This window comes from Lepeophtheirus salmonis, chromosome 8 (assembly GCF_016086655.4).
Source record: "Lepeophtheirus salmonis chromosome 8, UVic_Lsal_1.4, whole genome shotgun sequence".
NCBI classification, from domain to species: domain Eukaryota; kingdom Metazoa; phylum Arthropoda; class Copepoda; order Siphonostomatoida; family Caligidae; genus Lepeophtheirus; species Lepeophtheirus salmonis.
In genome coordinates, this window is record NC_052138.2 from 16,956,824 (window position 1) to 16,976,098 (window position 19,275).

Here is a 19,275-nt window from a genome sequence, read left to right on the forward strand (position 1 = left end):
GAGAGAAGACTGAAGAAGAAGTTCAGAGGAAAGGGATCCAAAGAACTTGACTTTCTCTTAACAACTAAAGATATTGGAAAATTGAATTTTTATTCATTTTTTTCATTTCATTTCTTTTTCTACAAATTATAATTTTAATTTATTGAAATAGTTATTCAGTAATACTTATGTTCTTTATATAGGAATGGATATTAAATTATACATTTTGTAAGGATATAAGATTTCTATAAATACATGATTTAGTCTATACCAATGGGCCCTCAATAAAGTAAGAAAATATTCAAAAAATTAACTGAAATCCAAAATACATTCCTTCAGATCAAAAAGAGAAAAAATTTATCTTACGCCAAACTATGGTGGGCTTTCCATAATAAATATATCTGAAATTTGGGAAATAGTGAACTTCTACTGGGTGATGAAAATGTGGACGAGCAAGGAGTCCTGGTGCTTCATTTTTAACCATTTTATGAAAGAAAAAGGAGTAGATTTGATAAAGAAACCACAGGCGAGCTACAAAGTAGTCCTCAATAAACTTTCCCATTACTCTGAGCGTATGAAACGGCTGAGCGATGACTGTGTGGAAGTTGTTTCAAAACTTGAACTCTACCTGAGATGGGAATTGCTCATACACGAACGTTTTGATTTCCCTGAAGTACATACAGTTTCCTCTGATATTGCTGCAGAGGTTCAACCTCACTGATAAACCAAATTTCTCAACATTTCTTTTAGAAAAGACTTGGTAATCTTTCTTGGGCCGAAAGGCCAATAGTTCCATTCAGAATGAGAGCATGTATGGCATCTACGAGGAAAATTAGGAGGACGTTCCAGAAAAAAACGCTATATCCCTTTGGCTCTTACTTGTTAAGAAGAGGAATCACCAAAAAAAAAGGTTATCAGGAATTGTCCGAGTAATAAAAACCGATTGCTCACATCCTCAGAAAAATGGTTAAAATACCAATTGTTGTCTGAAACGCTGGAAGTACGATCTAAGTTCTTTGATGGCCAAAAAAGCCTCTGTATTTTCTGCACGGACATGAAGGAGACAACAGATCCTATTTTTTGGAGCTGAAGAAATGTACCAAAAAGAAGCGGATAATTTGTCGAATGATTTCAGAGTAGGAATTCTTTGCTTACTTCACTGGAAACGAAGAAGGGAAAGTGAGCGCAATATTAACAAAAACGCAGCAAGTCGTATACACGATACAATCATCAAACGACACCACCTCAAAGATATATTACCAATCGTGGAGATGTCAATCAATGTAGAAAAAAAAAATTGAGTGATTTTTTTCATTTTAATAGTTTTTATTAATGCTATTTATATCCGTACTATTTATTATTTGCGCATGTTGTTATTATTAAGTTGCTTTAAGCTAATCTTTATATATATGCTTATGACACCACTATTATCCTTTATGGAAGCTTATAATTGAAGGCCTAAGAGTATGAATAAAGTTTAGACTCTTGGCCAAGAAAAAAAAAATACTTATGTTCATTGTATAAGAATGGATATTAAATTAGACATTTTGTAAGGATATCAAATTTATATAAATATGTACAATATACAAGTACTTGAACTATCCTAAATAAGTAATTTTAAAGTTGATTGTAAAGTAAGTTTGATGGTTAGTATGTCAGTCCATTTCATTTTACAGGATTTAACTACTTCATTCCTTGCTAATTCATCAGTATCAGATAATCAAGTTGAAGTCACATTTTTCAATAAATGCCTCTTTCAATGCAATAAAATTTTAAAAATAAGAATCATATATTTCCCTATAAAATATACAGACATATTCCTTTAAAAAAATTAAATTTTTTATCTAAAATTACGCTTGAATACAAAATTTTATACCGTAAAGAAAGGGATCTTTTTTTTTGTTATGTCTTTATGAATTAAATACAATTTTGAAAAAGATACATCCATATATAGAATAAAAATACACGTTACACAATGTATGCATAATGTAGATGTAGGTAAGGACCATTGAGCATATACATAGTGATGAAAATCGTGTTTATTTTGGACATGTCAACACTAGAACAACGGAGGGTTACGACTCCCCTTAAACGACGGTGGAAATCAAAAATGATACCCATTTATTTTTTAGTATTGATAACTGTTATTGATTGCTAAAATTGATAGTAATATTTTACCAGTCACTCCTCTCTACGAGATAACAGCATTGATACCAGCAAAATACAAAATATTATAAACAACTTATAGTGGCCATTATCGAGAAGACATTTTGGTGGAATAAAGTCTTGCAACTTTATCTAGAATATCAACTTCATACATTGTTTCATTATAATACTGAATTGATTCTCACAACCTTTTTTTTTTATCTAAAAATTTTATACTTTTGTGAACAGAACACAAAATTAAAACATTTTTGTTCTTTTTTCCTTGATGAAAAGCCAATGTTTAGTCACTATTTACAGAACTTTGCTTGAATTTAAAACTTGTTTGGTAGCTTTTAGTTCAAGAGATATTTCTTTGCGAGCACGATTCCTGGTCCTTAAATACTCGTCCTATTTTTCTAAAGGTCATTTGCAAGAGAGAATCCCGTAAAGAAGTTATCTGTTGTAACATTCCTTCCTTTGCCAAATGCAGTTCCAACAGCTTCATTGCGACATATTCTGACAAAGATGTATTTCTTGGTTTTTGAGAATCTTTTCCCTAGTAAGAAAATCAATTAACCAAGTATTTGGACCATACAGCAACTGCTAATCAATATTTTATACCAAATTTATCAGACTTATTTGCCAAATATTGAGTAAATGGATAGCTTTTGTTAAGAATAGTTGCTCATCAAATTTATTATTTTTACCTGCCTCTTTGTTTACTTACAATTTTTGACGAATCCATCCCATACTGTTGAAATCAAGATGACCTTGTCGTTTTTTGAGTCTTTGGGATCTTGTGGAACAAATATCAAACCAGATAAATCTCAATAATTCCTTATATCTGTCACAAGCCATAGTATTCCAAAAGAGATTAATCCCCAATTTTCTTGAACAAATGACTTCAGTCGGATAGCCTTTGGCTAACATTCCTCTAGCATAAATTACAGCCAATTTCTTGGAGTATTTCTCGTTTGCTGGTAGTCAATTCATAGTTCCTAAGTTTTGAACGAACCGTAACTATTCCATATTTTACAATATGAGGAATAATTTAATTATCGATCAAGAGTTCAAAGCTGATAATTTACTCTTTGAAAAATGAATTCTTCAAATTGTATCCAACGGGCTGAACTCTTTCCATTTCCTATTTATTTGTACCAGATTGTATTATCCTTGCCGCCATACATTGACTTGTGTTTCTTAGAAGGTGGAAATTGAGCCACTTGATTGCATTGCAGCATTTCAGAAGAACTTGATTCAGGTGGTTTGACATTTTTTTCATCTTTTTTCAATTCGAAATCATCACCTTCTGAATTAAAGTACGATGTGGACACAAGGTCTTATTCCTTCTATTGATTATTTTCTCTTGGACATCCTTGTACAATAAAAGGGTGAAGCAGAATGTGTAGTTCACCAAAATCTATATTTTTATCTATAAAAGAAAGGTACAGGATTCCTTTAATGAGTTACTCATTAATGTTTGAACTTTCTTGATCTTTTTCATACACAATTGTAGAACAAAAAGATTATTTGAAATGATTGAATGTCAAATATGATACCCACGTCTGTCTAGTTAGTGTTCACTATATCAACGAAACGATATCTAATTTTAGTTAATAAAAGGAATTATGAAAATTCAACAACTTATAAACGAATATATCAAGAAGTTTCGCAAAATTTCGCAAAAAGGATATCCTCGTCGTTCTAAGAAAAAAAGAAACAGAAAATCAACATTTTTAAGATCGGCCATTTTGGGGCCCTAAATTAAAATAAGCCCGTTTTCCGTTTTTCAGGAAAATTAAGGGAAGTAGTGAACTATTCCTTTTTATTTGGACGTCAAAAAAGGGACCAACAAATAAAAGGACCTAAAGCTTTACTGACTATGACAAATGAATCCCTCTAATGCCAAGTTTGATTAAATATCAGACACGAATATATATTAAAAACATGTTATGACATTGTTATAAAATCTATAGGATACGAAGAAACGGACATTCAAGGGAATCCTAGAAGCAGATCCTCAGAAAATCAGGTCTTAGTAGCCAGGGGTAGTTAAGAGGGGATTTCGTTTCCTTCCCAGTTCCCACACATATTTGTATATGGGGCATCAGATGACGTTGTATTGTACGTCTCATTATTAACTTGAAAAAAAGCACATAAACAACGATAGGAAATTGTAAAGAGTAGAACACATAAATCATTCACAATCAATAGGAGCATGAATATTGAAATCTCTTCCATTCCGTTATTCTTCACAATGTGTGAATGTCTTACAATCTTCCCCCCGATAGCTTCTTCCTAGGATTCTGAATGAGGTAAGTATCGATAGATCCTCTACGATTTCTCATTTTATGTTCCTCCATCAATAGACAACACCTCTTAATAACCCTCTTGTACTCCGTAACGCAGTTGCTAGATTTTTCCAGGCTTGTTATGCCAATCGAGGAGTAATCTTTTCATTTCTAACTTGATCCCAGCTTTTGACTTCTTTGAGGAGTGTCTTCATTGCTTTTAGTTATAAATTTTTACTTTCTTTGGAATAGTCATTGAACCACTCGTAAAGAGTGGTAGTAATGGTTCTGATATTAATGACGGATTGTGTAAATTACACTTGGATATTTGCAATATCATTTCTCACAAGTTCCTTTATACTTCACAGTTGGAGTTTACTATCTAATATTTCAAACTTTGAGTTTGAGTGTTGATCAGTACTTGAATCTTTATTTGCAGCAGTTATCAATGGTTGTCGAGCCGGATGAATTGGATCAGAATAAGAGCCATCTAGTGAGTAAAACCAATTACGAAAACACGTCATTGGGGGAACTGAGTATTATACTAATACAGTCTAACGAAAAAAAGTCAGTATAATATAGAGGGAGCACTGATTAAAATGAATTAAATCTTACAGGCGTTTTAGAATGAAGTATTTTAAATATAATTGAAAAAAAAAGAAAAGAATGTGACTTAGATGAGATTTAGCAGCGTAGCAATCTTATTATTTACTTAATCTATTTTTGTTATTTTTTTTTAATTCTTGAGGAGTGAAGGTCCAAGTATTGAGTGAGTATCTATGTGTGAGTGTGTTTTGTTGAGTGTTAAGGACTCAAGATTGGACACTCTCTAGAAGAAAAGCACGTTTTTTCCTTCTTGTTGCTGATTGCCTTAAAATTGTCAGCTGCCATAAGATCTATTTGAATGGTCTTGGATGGGTTTTATTTACTACTTTGTTGGCTTACTCTGGGACTCTAGAAAGTGGGACTGATCACGCTTTTTGATACTTTACACTTGGATGAACAGAGAAGGAGGAAAAAACGTAGTTAGTTGTTATTTATTTGTTACTGGGTGCACAATCCATTCTCACTATATTTCAAAAATGCCTAGTATTTGTTTAGCTCCGGGCTCTAAGTAGGGTTATCCTGGCGAGCCAAAAGAAGACAACGTAGTTCTACATAGGCTACCCTTAAAAGATGGTGATGTCCTACGTAAATGGAGGTTCGCAATATCATGCCAATATTTATATCCTTCAATAGTGAGGAATTGGGCCTTCTACGACTCTTGTCAGTATTTTCTTCATGGTAGAACTATGATGATGATGGACTTGAGAGGAAAGTTATTTTTATTTCGGAACAGTTTGAACTATTGTCAAACCCCAAAAACAAAAATTAATTATTCACTTCTACAATTGTTAAGTAATCTATGGTCTAAGTCAATTCAACTTGGATTTATTGAGCCAAAAACAATAAGTGTCTCGTGAACGACTATTTTGCAGAGAAAAACGCCGAGTACATTTTAGACGGTTTACAGAGATGGAAGCATTGCCAGGATAAGTGTTTCAAGTTACAAGTTATTTTGAAAAATAAAAATTCAGAAAAAATATTTTGTATCTTTGTTAGGTCGGAAACTTATCATACCATCCTCGTAGATATTGTAGTCGAACTTTGATAAGAAACGAGTAAAAATAATATAATTACAATTACAATAATATAAAATTAGCTCCACTACAAAATTATAATTAATTTACTTGATTATACGCCTCGAAAGAAAGCTACATAATTTGTTTTCTGTATTTTAGAGTAATACATTTTTTGATAAAAAGGTCTAGCACTAATGGGATTTCTACGCTTCTAAATATTTAATTACCTCACGCTTTAACAGAAAATTGGTTATTAATTTTAGCTAAAAAAATTATACACGACAAAAAAATTAATTGCTCAAAACATAGCTATAAAAGGAGAGACACATTTTTCTTTTTTCAATCTTCAAAGCTTGGATACCCATCAAACATGATATTCCTCTTAGTTCAAGTCATGTTTTTTTTCACGGCATATTTTTTGGGCTCAACAATGTCTAAAATAATTATAGAAAAGAGTAAGTTATTCATAATTTTTAAAATAAAATAAAAAATCTGAGTACCTTATTATCAACTCATCCCATGGATTAATTGCAATTACAATTCACACCTTCTCAAAAGCTTAATTTTCAATTTCTGCATCATAAATTACGTCATCATTTCTTCCCCCCCCCCGTTTTATTAAAATATTTTAGTATGAGTATAGAAATAGATCCTTTTTCAAAATTTAATTTTTTTATAACTAACTTCACTTATTAAAAAAATGCAGTTACTTCTTTTGTTTCAAATGGCCTTTATACAGAAAATACTTTCATTTTATTTTCTTAAACAGCCTTTTATAATACATGGTATGCATATTTCATTGATTAGCATATTTTTTTAATGATACTTATTTTATGGACAGGTCAATCAATATTGTATATCCTTTTTAAATCTTTCCTTAAAATATTTCTTCTCAGAATATTTAATTAAATATTTGCAAAAATCTAGTCAGTGGTGGTCCCTGATGTAGAGTGGAGTTTGGGAAAATTGAGTCTGTCTTTTGTCTATTTTAGCAGTCGTTAGCATTAGTATACCTCTCATACTACGTTATTCATTGTCCGTTGTCTCCAAAATGTAAATACATTAGCAATGTAAAGTTGAGTGATCATGTTGAATCCATATATGACGTCATGATTTGTTTTTTTAATGATTCCACTTTATCTGTTAAAAATTGAGCTGGAACCATATTATCTTTCTCACTAATTCCCAACATAGTCTGAAGATTCTTAAAAATTCACCTGTGTATCGTGGTGTCATATATGGATTATGTATTTTGATGTGTCAGCTTACAACTATCAAAATCTATTCTTCTCCTATCTACTAATAGTAATATCCTAAGATAGAGTTACCCATTTTTAATTTCATTTGGCTTAAGGGGGGGGGGGAAGGGGGTTTATATTTAGAAATTGATACATTTAAGACTAAAGTGTATTATTGATTATTTTTGTCGTTTTTTCAGAAAAAATGTTTTAGATCTTGATTTTTTTACTAAAGAGACTTTGAAGTTTTGTCTTTCTTTAGTTTAAATTCAATTTTCTATTTTAGTCAATTTTTAAGATTTATAACATTCATCCTTCATAAATCGAAGATTCCATGAATTTATAAAGTAGTCCCCGTGAACACCGGACAGAATATAAAAAGAGAACATATCTGGCAATAAAAGTAGGGTTGGTCAGCCTACATAACATTTCAGTGCTAATGATTTATTCTACCTAATGATATCAATTACACTACAGATCTGTAGTTAGGGGCTACTAATCTAGTTGACAAAGAAAAAGTTATCATAAACTCTATGCCTAGATGATGTAAATTGTAATTGTATTATTTGCTAGTTTGTAGGTTCGCATGCTAATTGTATGAAGGAATAGGGATGTGAATAGAATCAGTCCAATTTAAAAAGTTTACAAAAGCTTATACATGGAAACTTTTTTCTGTCAGCTAGTTTAAGGTAAATAGAAAAAGAAAAACATAGAGGTGACAAAGGATTTCGATCGGCAGTTTGGCCTAGTAACACTGCCATAGATTTAAATCTTCAGTTTGCAGCTATGAACGTCAGCTGTGACAAGGGTTAGAAAAAAAGATATGCTAATAACTTGGAGAAATATGAGTGCCACAACCTAAGAATTTTCATTCAGATACTAGCTGTTCTAGTGTTGACTACGAAACATGAGATCCATTTCAACTTTAATTTTTTTAGTTATTTATTTTGGGACTAAATACTTTGACATACGAACGGGCCCAGGAACCAATTAAACTCGTATGTCAAGATATTCCTTTATCTGTGGGTATAAAGTGTATTAAAATTTCAATGTCAGCAACGGAAATACTTCGATTGGTTAACTTGGGTAACTTGTAATTGGTTATCTATGTCTAATTGCAAGTAAAACAAACAAATGTGACGTCATAAATACGCCTTTTCTAAGCGATAGGGGTCTGTAAAGTTGTCGACTTTAACAAAAACATGGCAACACTTGTAAACAAAAGTTAGTCAGATCTATATAGTATCTGTTGACAGTTACTCACCAAAGTTTGAGTAATTTTAAAGGCACAGTATTACTATAACAGTCGTTTGAGTGAGTTGATGTGAGATTTTTCGTGAAAATAAACAAAAATTAGTCTGTCATTAAATATTTGTTTTTGAAAGTGTAACTTTAAATAGCTTCAAACAATGGCAGGTATATAAAGGGTTGTTGTGTTAAAATTTGACGCGTCTAAGTCAATTCAACTCGGAGGTATCGAACCAAAAACAAACAGTATTTAGTGACCAATTATTTTTCAGAGTAAAACTCCAAGTACTATTTAAACGGGTTACAATTATGTTGATTGAATTACTATTTTGGAATATTTTAGATACTAGTTTTGTATTTATGTGATTCAAATTACCTTAATATTTTATACTCACACTAACTAATTATGCCATTCATCACTGTTTGTACAGATACTACTGTTTTTTATATTGTAGGAACAAATGAAATAGAGTTAAATAAATTTCTACCCACACTTATTAATAGTTATCCTTCTTCGAATCATGTGATTTATTTGGAATTGGATGACGATTTTAAAGATGTTAACTCCCAGAAACTAGCAAAAATATTTCATGAGGATGATAAGTAAAAATCTAGATATAAAAATTTAACTAAATGTATTGTAATTTTTTTTTCCAAGACAAATCTCTGTATATGTATCTGTTGAGAAGTGGATCAACGATTTGAATAAAATATTGATCAAACCAAATACTCTAAAACTTATTTTTGGAAGATTTGAGTCACTGAAAACGTTTTTAAAAATGGTAAGTTTTTGGTTTTTCAACTTATGCTAAATAAGATTGTATATTTAATTAGGCAGAGTCGTGGGTATAGAGTCAAGTTGTTACTAATCACTATTTGTCGAAAATTATATTTTTGCCTCACATAATGTCACAACTTGAGAGACGTTTGAGACGTTCTTGTTATAAAAATATAACGGTTGATCTTTTATCACTTTTACAATTTAATTTGTCATAGTTTACTAATTAATATAAAAACATATTTGTAGAATAAATAAGATATTTGAGTACTCAATTTATAAAAATCTCGCTAAAATGTGAATATGTCTATTAAAAAAAAGGAAAAATCACCTTCCCTACTAGTACACTGAATCTAAAAAAAAATATTTATCGAACCTTTGGTTTTGCAAAGAATGAACCAATAAGCCTATTAAATAAATCAAATTCTACAAAATTTGAAATTTAATCTTTATTTAATTTAAATTCGATTTTCTACTTAATTCAATTTTTAACATGCACCATTTGTTCTAATAACTCTGTAAAGTCATTTCTGACTTGAAAACTTTGAATTTGCTTCTTAGTAAAGTCAATTATGTTATTCTTTATATCTGAATCTTAAATGACTTTTTCATCATTGGTCATGACGGACTTAAAGTCTATTTTTTGTTGATCTTTAAAAATGCCAGTTCCAGAGACCAACTTATGAAGACTCAAAAGGTGATTATACGTATTACCGAATCCAGATATAATTACAGGTTCACAATCAACATTTTTTTTTCTATCAGATCCTTTAACAATTTCCCATGCCAATTTAACTTAAAGAGATATCTAGGAGCAAATGTGTTATTCAAGTTTTTGTCTATTTTCTCTCTCTCATGTATCTCTTTCTAAGTCCTGAACGTTCTTGTCAATACGTTTAAAAAGTTGATGCAAGTAAAAAGGTTGTATATTGATCAGATGGATTTGTTCTGTCAATCGATCCAATCAATTTAGGCCTTAAAATACTTTTTAATCTTTTTTTTTATATGATCATTTCTAATTATTATCATTATCACTTTCCTCCAGTTTATTTTCTTCTTCAATATTATTGTAACCAATCAATTCTTTTGTTGAATGTATGTTATTGATTTTCTATTGTCTTTTAAATTCCATATCTTGCCTTTCGGTGTTTTCGTAACTTTTATTAGAATTTACTTTATTTTCTACGAGACACCTTCTGAATTCTTGAGGCTTCTTTATTTACAATGTCGAAAAAAGCTTCTAGTTTACTCTCAAAGGCATTTATATCTGATTGATGAGTTTTAAATGCCACTCGCATTGAAGATTATCGAGTTGTACCAGGTGTTCGATAAATCTGGAAATGCTATAAATTGATAATTTAAAAAGTTTTGTAGGCATTTTTTGCAAACATCGGTCCCACCAACATCATGAAAATGCTCTCAGTCAGCAACCAGACTTTCTGTAGGCTCAAGAAACAGTTTTTCCCTCAGGATCCCGTTTTCCCAGAATTTATCAAGGATTTTATTCTTACATTTTCCCCGTTTTTTGCCTTGCGACATTTTCGCCTTCTGCCGTTGTTACCTTGTACTGTTTTTCCTTGCAGTGTTTATAAATAATATAGGAAATACTACTTCTAGTTAGTTTTATAGGTTTGTCAGTTGAATTTTTACCGTTGCATTTCAGCTTTGAGAAATTAAAAAAAAAAGAAGATTAAACAAGATAGACAATCAAAATTACTTCTACGTTAATGCATAGGTTTCAAAGGGTTGTGAAGGAATCACTGAATTACTACTGCTACGGTCTGTTGCAAAGAATAATTGTCATTCATATGCAGTCAATTTCTTCTTCAAAAGGCGAAATTTCTACGTACATCAAGGATTTTACTAGAGTTATAGATCAGGATCAAGAAGGGGACCTAGTCCATGAAAGACTACATGAATTTGTAAATATTATATAAAAGGATTTTTTAATAAGAGGTGTTATTTTGAATAGGCCGCTATTTCAGTAGATGTAACTTTTGAAGCTCTAATTTGATTACATTTGACAGGTATAAACTACGCCAGAGCCCTATAAGAAGAGTTACGTCACGAGATTTCAGCACCCCCTTGTGACATATATCAAATGGCCCAAAAATAACTTAATACAATAAATGAATACTAAAAAAATAATTTTATTGAGCTTCATTATAATGAAAAAATGAAATAATTATTTTAATAATAACTTCTTTAACTTACTTAATTTCGCATACACATTCTTCGTTTTCCGAAAATAGAAGAAGCTATTCTATTTTCTTTGATAGTCGTAGTTTGCATTCGTAAATGTATGTGCATTCTTATAGTAACATACTCAGACATAGTAAAAAATAAAATTTTGAAACATTTGGTGACATTTATAGATGACCTAATTAATGGAACCGCTACTTCAGTTATTGAGTTTACAATTTTTTTTTATTTTTTGAATTGATTTACATAAGATTTGAATAAAGCCCCTATTTTTGCTAATTGATCCAAACAGTACAAAGTTGCAATAGATTAATTGGACAACATATATGTAGTTACTCAACAAATCTTAACTGTAGTGAATTATCGATGGTTCTATTAGACCAGTTCTTGGAATGTGAAGACTTGCAACTTAAAAATTGTTTTGGTTTGAATTAAATACTGAAGAGAGGTTCATTTTTAAAAACTTAAACTTTGCTTCTGCATCCCAAATTTTGACATATTTCTCCTTCAACTTCTTCTTTAATTCCATTATTTCTGCTTCACAGATTCCAATTTGGATTTGTATGTTGGAATTTATTTCCTTTAGATGTATGTATTATCTATTATCTTGCATACTTGCATATTATCTTGCATACAATTATTATTTTCTAAGGATAAAGTAACTAATGTAAAAAAAAAAATATATATATCTATCATTATAAGAAGTTTCATCTTCTATTGTTGATGAAATTAGATTCATGTCCACAAAGTCTATTCCTCTATTTTTGGAAGTAGGAGGTTCCAAATAAGGAGTAAAGTATGTCCTGAAATTGTGGAGATCTTTTTTTCGAAATAAAAAAGTTGATTGAGATTTCCATAATTATTAAATTTTCTTAGTATCAGCTTTGTTCTCCCGAATGAAAATGGGTTTGTTGGAGCTTTTGGCGAGCCTTTGAACTTTAGGTTTTAGATATTTAAACAATGTTGGAATGGCTTGAGAGTTGGATCTCCTTATTTCTTCAAAACGTTTAGAGCACAATCGAGAATTGTATTATGGTTTCCAAAGATTTTATTTGATTTTTAGGACCAATTGCCTTCCAAGGAATTTCTCCCTTGGAAATGAAAAAAGTGTCATCCTCTCAGCTCAAGAACCATTTCTGTAATCCACGGCACACGACCAGAGGGCATACTTAAAAAGTCAATTTTCAAACCTTTAAGGCCTTTGAGAGGCCTCTAAAACTTTACAAAATTTGTCAATCATTGGTTTTTACCCAAATAAGCCTATGAGAACTTAACGTTTCTTTAAAAAGTTAGGAATGGACTATTCTAGTGACCATTTATAGAATATCCCTTGGATAAACTTAACAAGACATTTAAAGTTCTGACAAATTTATGTTTTTTTAGCCCAATTTTTAACAATAATAAACATTTATTAAAACTCACAAAAATGACCTTTATATCTTGAGATCTTGAAAAATCTCCTCCACCTAAGTCGACATATTTCATATTTAAGCAACAAGCGACTTAAACACATTTTATAATATGTCATTTATACATTTTATATATATATACATACATATAAACTACATGGATGAAAGTGCTTAAATATAGAATTTGTTAATGTATTTCATAAAAAAATTATACATTAGTCAATCGAATATTTGTTTGAATAAATTTGTTATACTCAGGTATTTAAGATATGTGGTACTACTATGTGTAGATGAATATAAGAATCTTAAATTTAATTTTAAAGGATTTAGAATTGTCCAGCACATCTTAAACAGCCCCTAAAAATGTCTGACGCCTTGACATAAACATTACGAAGAAAAGTTTTATTCTTTTTACGCTTAAAAAAAAATATTTGCCCTTAACTAAATATAGGTACCTTGATGATCATCTCAGTTTCGCTAAATATAAATACATAGATGCACTCAAAGATTTGATCTTGTTTTATAACTTTAATTTCATTCGTGCATCATTTATATTTCTGTATAAATTAATATGTACTTACAGATATGGGATAAAGCTTTAGTCGGCTATAATCAAAAGTATATATTCATTACCGATAGAAACTCATTTAACCAATTATTGAAACTAAAAGAAATGCGTGACGTGTTTCATTTACTCATAATAACCATTGATGAGGCATTGAATACGGTGAGCCATCTATTTCCTAACCAACTTATTTCACTGCAGGTAATTCTTTTAATCCTTTAGGGTTTCTTCTATTTATATACTTCTGATCCAATCCATGATGGTGAATACACTCGACTTGGAGCTTGGATTACACGATTCATAAGTATTATATGTAGACATATCCCTGAATGATCACTAATTCAAAATGTCATTCAATACCTAGAAACATCCGACGACATCTTCCCAAATAAATTTTCAGATATGAAAGGAAAAGTCTTACCCTGTGCCTATCTAGCTTTTTTTCCCTATATCTATGAAGAACGACTTCATCCTAAATCATTAGACTTGATGATCAGTGGAGTGGAACAGGATATCCTTTCTCAATTTAAGAAGATATTGAATTTCAATGTCAAGTAAATAAAATGTTATCAATATTGTGGTTACCATTAAAATTTGGACTTAAACTAAATTATGTATTTTGAATAGTCAAAATTGGAATAAAATATTTATTTATGATGCATTAAAAAAAGAATAACTAATCATTACTAACTTAGATATATCAGAACCCCCGATGGTAAATTTGGAGTTAAGAATAGCACAAAGGACGAATTCAACGGCATGATTGGAATGACTCAAAGACAAGTAAATTATTCTAAAACAAAGAGTTTATATAAAGTTGTCTTAAATATGTAAATCTTATTGATCAGTTCTTATATATTGTAGGAAGTGGACATATGCTTGGGAGCTATTACCAGATCCTACGAACGTGAAATAGTTATTGACTTCTCAGACACGATTATTTATACTAAAACTACCTTCATAACACGGAAACCCGCTCCACTTCCAAAATGGCAAGCTATTCTTTCTCCATTCCAAGTATATATACGTAAAAGTATCTTGTTAATGCTAAACTTCATTATATTATTTTCTTCTTTTCAGCCGTCTTTGTGGATAGCCTTAGTCTTCGGAATGTTGAGTTTTTTTGTGATTAATTACTTATTCATAAAGTGGACTCTCATTCCGATGAATGAGGTCACCCTAACATATAGTTTCTTAAGCATGTGGGCATCCTTCATGAATCAAGGGATACCACATCCTAAACTCTCATCCTATCGAGTTCTTTTAGCATCTTGGTTCTTATTTTCACTCTGCGTTGTGTCAAGTAATAAGTACATTTAAAATACATTTTATTTAAATAATCTACCTTTGGTTCTTAGGCTATGCTGGAAGCCTTTTTTTCGTCACTCACTTTACGACGATATGAAGTAGCAATTGATTCTCTAAATCAGCTTTTGAACTCTAATTTGAAAATTTTAGTTTTGAAGGGAAAATATCATGACCAATATTTTCAGGTAATCAAACACATAGTATTAATACAAATCACCAGATTTGAATTTATGTACATTCAAACATATTTCTAAACATCTCTTATAAATTTTTAGGATTCAAATGTCAAGCTATACCAAAGAGTTTATAAACGGTTATACAAGGGACCCAGTGTTTGCAATACATTTAAAGATTGCTTGCTCTACCTTAACGGCAACACTGGGTAAGATTTAATCCGGAATCTCCATCATGACTCTTTTATTTTTTATTTACTAGATACAGCTTTATTTATGAAGAAGACATTATCAACTCACAGTTGAAAACTATTTTTACAGATTCGAATGGCAAAACTAGGTTAGCACGACGTGGTTTCCATAATACGGATTTAGCGACTGTTTTTCGTAAAAACAATCCTATAAGGCATGAATACAACAAATTGTAAGTTGTAAAAAGACATTCTGTCTTTGTAGTGAATTATTGTTATTTTCTGCGTATGAAGTATTCAAAAAATACAACAGGCTGGTCTAGTCATTTTATGGCGTAGGAAACACATACATAAAAAGAAAATGGCAAATAGAAGTGTTCACGTATGTAGTTTTGTAAAAATTTTATTTGATTTAAAATGATTTACGAATACATATCTATATCTCATCATTGTAGAAACATTCGGATGACTTTTTGGATGAAAATGACAATGATAAAAAAATATTATCTATGGAACATTTACAAGGAGCTTTTCTTCTTTATGCATTTGGGATTGGATGTAGTATTCTTACTTATTTCTACGAAAAGAAGAAACATAGAATTTAAGATTTTAATAAGTTACTTATATCGTACCTATTTATAAACAGTCACATAGTTTCAATAAATAGGGTTTAAAAATATATTATATTTACAAAAAAAGGTGAATGTATCTACATACATTGGTTGATGTCTCAATTCAAGTCTCATATCTTGGATTCATATATCGAGCAATAAGTTCATGTTTTTATGAGGTTACATTTATATTTTTATCAATTTAAATTGTATCCCAAAATTCTAAGATAATTAATTGAATCTGACCATATAAATACTCATGCAAGTAACACCCAAACCAACCACCTCCAGCTTCAACCACAGCCTCCAACCTGGTACAGGACTTCATAAGAAACTCCTTATCATCGAGATTTGAAGCCTGCAAGGAGTCAACAGTTTTATGTGCACGTTTATTAAAATCTCTCTCCAAGACGCCCCACACATAGTCCCAGGTATTCAGATCAGGTGATCTAGGAAGCCACATTTTCTTTGCCCAGAACATAAACGTCTTAAAAATATTGGGGTTTCCTGAATAAATGCGGTTCCAATCACTCGATTTGGACAAACCCACCAATTTAAAATTCTATTATCAAACCAGATCTGTTAACATCTATTTAAGCTCTCTAGCATTATTATCGATGGAGATATTTGCATATTTCGGGGATATTTTTTTTTTCTCGGAAATAATGATGATTAAACACTATTTGAATAAAATCCAAACAAACATAAAATTATTTAAGAGCGAATCAAACTACTTACAAGTGTAACAATAATTGAAAATATATATCAAAATATTACACTTGCTTCGTTCAAAACTAATTTGTCTGGAGATGATAATTGAAAACAATAATTACATTAAACTGAGGGAATTGACTCCAGAAATCATCATTAACCACAGTGAGTTTTAAGATACAGAAAACATCGTATTGTAAACTGTGACATCGAGGTGGATTTCAGTATAATTAAGAATATAAATTTACCAATACTGTTTAGTGCCACCAGGTATTTGATGATCGTCAAATAGAATTTGGCCTTCTTATCAATTGGAAATCTACATACAATAAAGATAATAGTTCCATAAATCCTGAAAATAAAACTATTATTATCTATATTTTAATTTTTTAAATAATATTTGTAACTTATTTTAGTTATTGTTTATAGTCATTAAATCCATTAAAAAATAAGAATTTGTTAATGCCAAATTTTACATAGAAAAAAAAAAATATATATAAAAAATAAGTATATTATTACCTTTAAGATTAATAGTATAATTTATTGCAAATTTCCCATGTCTACAAAGGTATTGCTCCATTTTAGAATCATCAAATCCCTGACGTGACCCTCCGTGAGACGAGACCTTTTGGGCACGTTTATATCTCTCATCATACTAAAAAACCACTCGGCGTCGCTGTTTACTATAGGTTTATTTTTGTAATTAAAGAACTCACTATCGCTATTAATTGATTCTAGTGCCCATTCTCTCAGTTGATGAGTATCCCTTTTTCTTCTCAATCACCTGCATACATTTTGTTTTGAACGGTTCAAGTTTTATATCATTACATAGAGTTTGTAACACTTGTAAGAAGTGGCATTCTCTTATCTAATGTTTTAATCGTTAATTGAATTTGATTCAAATTCTCTTAAATCATCAATATTTCCGAGAAAAGAAACTCATTATTCAAAACATCTAACGGTTTTTGGATTGCGTCACTATTTTCTTACCAACCTTTAATAAATTCTTTGATTGAATTAAAGTTCTTGGCGTAGTATTCTACTACTTTAAGCCATGTTCCCTATCCTGTGGGAATAGGCGCGGGGATAGAGGAATTTGGTATGAAGTAGTAAATCTCCGTTTGCGATCACCAGCATTCTTAAAAAATACTTAACTTAAGCGAGTGTTGGTATTTGGGAATTGATCAGGACAGAGCGTAGCTTTCCTATTTAAACCATGAACAAGATAAGTTATATGTTTCATCAAGGAAAAATTTTTATTAAGTTTTTGGCTGATTTTATACAATATGGAGCACCATCTGTAATGAAAATATTCAGTCTTTCGCATTTGAAATCGGAGCTCATAATGGACTCATAACAAATGGAACGACAAAGTAGATTATTGCGAAATATATTTGAAGTTCCAAGTTTAAAAAGAAGGCTTAAATTAAATATAATCTACATACTAAAAAATAAACCATCATACATTTATGTTAAATATACAAAATTAAACAATTGTAATCATATAACTAATAATCCCAATAAGTTGTAAATACAAATATTGAAATAATAGTTTCATCCAAATAATATTTTCTTGTTCGGACATCGGAATTCAGTTAAATATGTCATAACTTTAAGTTGCTAAACAAAAGCCAGACGTGGAGTTTAATAAAAAGATCATCACCCTTTTTTTCTAATGTGGAAGTTGCTATATACAATTGTGCACAGGATAGATATATCTCTACCGATGAGATCTAAAAAGTTTTTAATAATAAAGTAAATGTCAAAATCATGAAATTAGACAATGCATATACTAATAAAAATGTTAAAATTAAATCCGTCTTAAAGATTTAGAGCAAAAGCTAATCATGTAGTAATGTCCGGCGATATTACTCCTTATTAAGGGCATCAAAAAAAAGATTTCCCCCCGTTATTTATGCTTGTATAACAACATACTATTATCATGAAGGATACGCACAATTGCTAATTATAATGCTACATCAAATGCAATCACCCCCGTTGTTGTGACCATTTAAGCAGCTGTTTTTGCCTTTTATGAGTTTTCTGAACACCATTTCTTAGAACCTATCAACCATAGCTAATCTTTAAGTGATAAAAAAGTAATATTTATTGACTATGTAATATTGAAAACCTAATGATCATACCCAAGTATTTAAGCGAAGAAACTAATATCAGACAAACTAGTTACGAACCATCCAAAGCTACTACGCCCGTTGTTGTGACCATTTAATGAGTTGTGTATCACAATCCTTGACATTTTTAGCTAAAATAGAATCATATTTTATGATTAAATTTAAAAAAAAAATGAATACTTACTTTTAGATGGTACAAAATCACAGAGTTCCATTTCGTAATTTGGTGTAGATGACTCTAAACATGCTGAAAATTATCTTAACTTCACAATTTACAATGGGGGTATTTGTATAAATGATATCATTACAAACATCCTCTATTAATGGTTCCTCGGGAAGGGACGGGTTTACCCGTGTATTTCTTCATAAATTTTTTGAACATGGGATGATTAATAATGAATAAGGTTATATTACATGCAATAAGCATCTTTGTGAGATCAAAGTCAAAGTCTGACAGGAACAAAAAATTTCTTGAATATTTCCTTAAACAATTGATCGAGGAGTGGAGAAAGGAAATTTCTAAACCGTTTGAAAAATTCAAAAGGAAACTTCATTGGTACAGGCCTTTTAAACCTTTTGTCATAATCATGGATGAACTTCATTATTTCTTTTTTAGTGATGGGTGAGTCTATATCTAAAAATATATCACGATTTAAATAATTTTGATCATTT

The 19,275-nt window shown here is 30.5% G+C and overlaps 1 protein-coding gene and 1 long non-coding RNA gene across 2 annotated transcripts; one reads left to right on the forward strand and one right to left on the reverse strand.

Moving 5' to 3' along the window:
• Positions 1-6,384: 6,384 nt before the first annotated feature.
• Positions 6,385-15,830, forward strand: LOC121123153 (glutamate receptor ionotropic, delta-2-like). Its single transcript, XM_071890659.1, has 14 exons — positions 6,385-6,492; positions 8,979-9,126; positions 9,182-9,305; positions 13,496-13,639; positions 13,700-13,781; positions 13,842-14,031; positions 14,173-14,260; positions 14,342-14,494; positions 14,558-14,780; positions 14,836-14,970; positions 15,061-15,167; positions 15,221-15,382; positions 15,444-15,531; positions 15,605-15,830. Exons 1-10 carry the CDS (start codon positions 6,408-6,410, stop codon positions 14,880-14,882), a joined length of 1,284 nt encoding a protein of 427 aa, XP_071746760.1. The 5' UTR covers positions 6,385-6,407; the 3' UTR covers positions 14,883-14,970; positions 15,061-15,167; positions 15,221-15,382; positions 15,444-15,531; positions 15,605-15,830.
• LOC139906222 (uncharacterized) lies at positions 15,537-18,676 on the reverse strand. The gene is made up of 3 exons (XR_011781583.1): positions 17,188-18,676; positions 16,991-17,126; positions 15,537-16,823 (listed from the first exon to the last, which is right to left on the reverse strand). It is a non-coding gene; the product is annotated as an uncharacterized lncRNA (long non-coding RNA).
• Between the last annotated feature and the right edge of the window lie 599 nt (positions 18,677-19,275).

Bases quoted from the DNA above. Each gene is read 5' to 3' on its own strand.
- LOC121123153 (XM_071890659.1), top strand. From the start codon at position 6,408: ATGATATTCCTCTTAGTTCAAGTCATGTTTTTTTTCACGGCATATTTT. The intron at 14,032-14,172 runs GTAAATAAAATG...TTACTAACTTAG, and splicing joins ATATTGAATTTCAATGTCAA to ATATATCAGAACCCCCGATG. The intron at 14,781-14,835 runs GTAATAAGTACA...TTTGGTTCTTAG, and splicing joins TTCACTCTGCGTTGTGTCAA to GCTATGCTGGAAGCCTTTTT.